Raw genomic sequence first — 5,210 nt, 5'->3', positions numbered from 1 at the left:
CACTCAGACACATTGAAACATCATTCCTAGGAAAGCAAAACATCTGATACCACTTTAACAACTTAAAATCTATTATATCGTGGACCCTATACATAGTTCTATTTGTTTCAAACCCCTAAGGGTCCCATAAGGTGTTGTTCTTGCATAGGGGAACCCTAGCAGCTTGAAAGAAGGATGACTAGCTTGAATTTGACTAGAAACTCCATGCCTTGTCCGCTCTCTTTCAAACCCTAGGTAAGTCACACCTATGTGTCAAGCACACCCTAAGTGACAGCTTTTACCACTGATTTCAGATCCTATCCCATTAACTCAGGTATAATAGATTCTAAATTATGTATAAGCTAGGTGTAGTTGTTAATAGATTGTTTCAGACATAGGGGTTCAATTTAGTAAAATAGGATACAGACCCTTAATCACTTACACATAAGAACAAATCAAGACTTCAACACAACAGGACATCAACTTCATCTTTTAGACAGCCTCAGTTTCAAAGGTGTTTTACAGGATAATCTAAATGTTTACTGTGATTCATAGTACAAACACCATTAAGCAATACAAAGCAAGACCTAGTTAAATGAGCTGTGGACTTACAATTTATTCATGTGAAAACATATATGGCATTTTAAAACAAAGGTTGCAGCTTTAATCTGATGATATAAATTTAAAACGAAAGAGTACACAAACCAAAACAAATATGATTCCTCAGACTCACAAAAGAGTAAACATGTACCCAACAAACTTTTAAGAATCAGTCGAGTGTATAGCAAAGATCATGAACCCAACCAACTCAAACAAATTTAAGAAAAAAATAAAAAGACATGATCAATCAGTATCAGTTAGCTGACCTCAGAACATAGGTAAGGATTTAAACAATAATCAGTTTTAGCCCTAAATGAGCAAGTAAAATAACTCTACCTATTAACAGAGACTAATGATCCTAGACAGGTCAAGAACTTAGTCATGGTTAATACATTATACAAACTAGTTTGAACAAGTAAACATCTAGATAGGATCAATTAGAGATTTCATACTTTCCTAATCCTACTTAAATAAACAAAATAGGATCAACACAAGTTATGAGCAATCAATCTGGTTTTAATACATAAGCAATTAAACAAGGCTAATAACAACTAAATGACATGATTAACATCCAAACAGCCCTAAGCTAAAGCTAAAGACATAATTAAACCAACTACAGAAAACTAAATCATATAACAACAAATTAATACATAACTACTAAAAAATTAACTCAAGGAAAAAGAAATACCTTTTTGAAGTGCAGCCTGTTGTCGAGAATGAACTTGGAAGGTGTTCCTCCTCAAACCCAAATTGCTCAAAGCCACACGAACAAGAACAAAAAGAGAAAATATTTAAAAAACAAACTTAAGTCAGGAAAATTAAAGTTTTAAAGCAAGTTTGCCAAAAACTTAAGTGCTCTGAGTTTTTATGTGAATATGGATGATATTTGGTATCAAAGTACAGGATTGGGGGTTCTTCATATAGAACCCCAAAAAATTTGAGAAACGCTAATTCCACCGATGTGGGACTTCCCCAATTTTTTTGGAAATTAATCCTTCACTCAGCCATCAAAGGCTGACATTTAAGCATGCAACTATATCGAAGGCTAGATTTGACCCAAATCATTACGATGCATTTGGTTCTTCATGAACCAATGGAAAACAAGTATCCAAAAATGAATAAAACAAAAACCATTAAAGCATTTTCAGTCATTTGACCGTTGATTCGTTTAAAAAACAAAGAAAAGAGATGAAATGTACCGTGTTTGGGTTGCGTTTGGTGAAAAGGGATTGGAGAAATTAATGCTTTGCTCAATCCGGCTATAGCAGACCTGGGAAATGCTTCGTACCTCTGCAAGTTTGCCAAAAATGGCGAGTGACGTAAGAGAGAGATGGTTTCGCCGCCTGGCGGCGCTTAGGGTTTCAAAGGAAACCCTCGGTTGAAATGACAAATGCTCCAAAGGGTTCGTTTTGCTGAGGAGGGAGCCTTATATATTATTAGTGCAATGGGCTGGGGCTAGCCCCGTATTGGGCTGGACTCGGCCAAATTAAAAACAAAGGGGCAACCCACCAGACCTTATGTGTATACATGATATACATGAGTGTATACATATACACATGTATAAATCGGTATACATATGTATATATGGAGGGTTATACATGCAGAGTTTTTAACAAAATAGCCACATTTAAGGACATCTTTCAATTGGACATTTAAATTATGGCCATTTTAAGCTAATTGGCCAAAAATAAAACTAATTTGTAAGAAGTGACCTTAATTAAGTTAAGCCATGAAATAGGCTATTTCAATCGTGGCCACAATCGAACTAAAAACACTTAAAAGCTACTTTTACAATTATGACCTCAATTAATTTAGACCAATGAATTTGCCTATTTCAATTAAGGCAAGAATTGGACTAATCAATTGATTGTTTCAATTATAGCCACAATTACTCATTTAATAAGCAATTTTTATGAATTCAATCATAATTAAACACTTGATTAATTATAATTATCCTCCAGAATTGCGTAAATAGACTGAATATATAAAAAATTAAGAATTGAGGGGTAAAATGATTAATTTATTCAATTAATCAGATTTCTTGAATTAAATAGAGTAAGATGCTTGCTAATTAATTTTCTGTTAATTTTAATAATTAAATAAATAATTGTTTCAAATTACCTCTGATTGAATTTAGCAAATGTATTATAGTAATATGAAAAACTCAATTTCTAAATGATTTATAATATTATAGAAGCTATTTTGCCAAATGAAATGGAAAAATATTATCTTCATAATTTTTATAAAATCATTTTGATTTATGGAAAAGTGTACAGTTTACTCTGTTTGATATCTATGGACTCTGGCCAATTAAATAAATTATGGGAGGTCAAAAATTAGGTGTCAACAATGTGCACCATGGCATCCTGGAGAACTGGTGTAGCAATGATCTCAGGAGGTGCGTTAGCTGGTCCTTGCCTCTCCTCCTTCATAGGCCTGCCCTCATGCTCAATCTCATGCCCAATCTCTGGCTGGGGAGATGGCGACCTAGCACGGGTCTGACCCGCCACTGGTGCTCTACCTCTGGTCGGTGCTGCTCCACGGGATCTACCCCTGCCACGGCCTCTGCTTCAGCTTCTTGCCACGCGCCACAACTCTGGCAGCAGGTGTCGGTGCCTCGTCTCCTGAAATATCCGCGCGTGTCCTCACCATCTGTGAAAGAATAGAATCATGAAGTCAGATATTTAGCTTGGACAAATAACCATGAAAGGAATGAAGAATGGAGGTATAGCCTCTCGAGGATGGGTACAGATGTCTGCGTACCAATCCATAACACTGGATTAGACATCGCTCTTGTACTCATAAGATCGGTGAACCTAAGGCTCTAATACCAATTTGTCATGACCCAAATTCGAGGATCATGATTGAACCTACACCCTCCCACCGGTTGCCGTACCATTCTAGTGTAGTAATTCATTTAGAACGAAAAATAAGAAAATCATTTGCATCGATATCCTCCAAACAGTCTTATCATAAATGTATAAAAGTACGAAATAATACTTAGTCAAATATAACCCCAAAATCGGGTCGAACTTGTACAAGAGCTTCTAATGAAATTATAAGTCTTAGTCAATATAGAAATAGAAACTATCTCAGAATGAAGGAACATGATAATATATAAGGAGATTCTATACCAGAAAACAGTGCAATAAGTTTAGATGAGTACAAAACCACTAGTACTTAGTATGTATCATCGGCCGACAACGAAGCAATGACGCATATAACATATAACATTGAAACAAAACATACAAGTAGAATCACACAGCCTCTATATACCTCTTATAATCTTTAGTCATGTTCCACCGAAAAAGATAGTAGCCAATAATCATGTGAGAATGCGATGAGTCAATGAATGTTTGCATGTATGCAAATGCACTGGCCAAAACTCATACCTGGTACACACATGCTAGTGGTCATTCCATCTAGTCGTGACCCGTGAGGGTCTTGCGAGGTCCATATACCTCTCAACACCATCTGGCATGTACCGTCGGACTGGGTGAGAACCATATCCATCATATCATATCATGTTTTATCATCTCTGCGCCATTCATACCACCATACCCGGAATCATTTTCGATTAGGCTTAAACACATCAATCTTACCTTTTTACAGATCTCGACGGACCATCTCAACAACAACAATAACATGCCCAAGATAATCCTCAATAGGGGGTCCGGGAGGCAGAGTGTACGCATCCTACCTCAACCTTTTTTGGCGGGAGAGGCTATTTCCGATAAACCCCCGGCTCAAAGAGAGATGAAAATGCATCATGAATAATAAACAATAATAATAAGCAGTAATAGCAGCAAGATAATATGATAAATAACATAGTAAAAAAGCACTCAAATAGTACTAGCGACAAGAACAAGTAATTTAAAGCAAAGATAAAAGACATGGTAAACTACTATAGAAATTAAAACAATTTGATAATCGAAGTACAAGCAATAACAAATAGTATCAGGAATCGAAAGACAAGGACCTACGAGAATAATACTACAACTATTAGTATGAAATGATAAACAAGACAACACTCACTACTTATTAACCTTCTACCCTAATTCGTGCCCTCCATAATCTCCTATCTAATGTCATGTCCTCGGTAAGTTGGACAAGCGCCATGTCATGTCGAATCACCTCTCCCCAGTACTTCTTCGGCCTACCTCTGCCTCTCTTGAAATCGTCCACAGACAACCTCTCACACCTCCGTATTGGGGCATCTGTACACCTCCTCTGCACATATTTGTACCATCTCATCCTCGATTCCCGCATCTTATCCTCCACTGAAGTCACTCGTATATTTCCCAGGATATCTTCATTCCTTATCCTATCACTCCTAGTATGCCAACACATCCATCGCAACATCCTCATTTCTACAACTTTCATCTTCTGGATGTGAGAGTTCTTGACTAGCCAACACTCCACCCCACATATCATAGTAGGTATAACCACCACTCTATAGAATTTACCTTTAAGTTTCGGTGGCACTTTCCTATCGCATAAGACTCCGGATGTGAGTCTCCATTTAATCCACCCTGCTCCAATACGATGTGTGACATCATCATCGATACCTCCATTATCTTAGATAATAAACCCAAGATACTTGAAACTCTTTTTCTATTGAATGACCTGGG

At 36.8% G+C, this 5,210-nt stretch overlaps 1 protein-coding gene across 1 annotated transcript; it reads right to left on the bottom strand.

The window, feature by feature from the left end:
- Positions 1 to 2,915: 2,915 nt before the first annotated feature.
- On the bottom strand, positions 2,916 to 4,962 carry LOC132041846 (uncharacterized). Its single transcript, XM_059432532.1, has 3 exons — positions 4,714 to 4,962; positions 3,131 to 3,231; positions 2,916 to 3,015 (listed from the first exon to the last, which is right to left on the bottom strand). The coding sequence occupies exons 1-3, from the start codon at positions 4,960 to 4,962 to the stop codon at positions 2,916 to 2,918; spliced, it is 450 nt and encodes a 149-aa protein (XP_059288515.1).
- Between the last annotated feature and the right edge of the window lie 248 nt (positions 4,963 to 5,210).

The sequence above is a fragment of the Lycium ferocissimum genome, unplaced genomic scaffold (genome assembly GCF_029784015.1).
Source record: "Lycium ferocissimum isolate CSIRO_LF1 unplaced genomic scaffold, AGI_CSIRO_Lferr_CH_V1 ctg11926, whole genome shotgun sequence".
Taxonomy (NCBI): Eukaryota; Viridiplantae; Streptophyta; class Magnoliopsida; order Solanales; family Solanaceae; genus Lycium; species Lycium ferocissimum.
The sequence above is the reverse complement of the archived record's forward strand: the minus strand, read 5'-3'. Positions and strand labels throughout refer to the sequence as shown.

Bases quoted from the DNA above. Each gene is read 5' to 3' on its own strand.
- LOC132041846 (XM_059432532.1), bottom strand. From the start codon at position 4,962: ATGAAAGTTGTAGAAATGAGGATGTTGCGATGGATGTGTTGGCATACT. The intron at 3,232-4,713 runs GTGATTCGACAT...ATTCTTTCACAG, and splicing joins CGAAGAAGTACTGGGGAGAG to ATGGTGAGGACACGCGCGGA. The intron at 3,016-3,130 runs GTAGATCCCGTG...GCATGAGGGCAG, and splicing joins AAGCAGAGGCCGTGGCAGGG to GCCTATGAAGGAGGAGAGGC.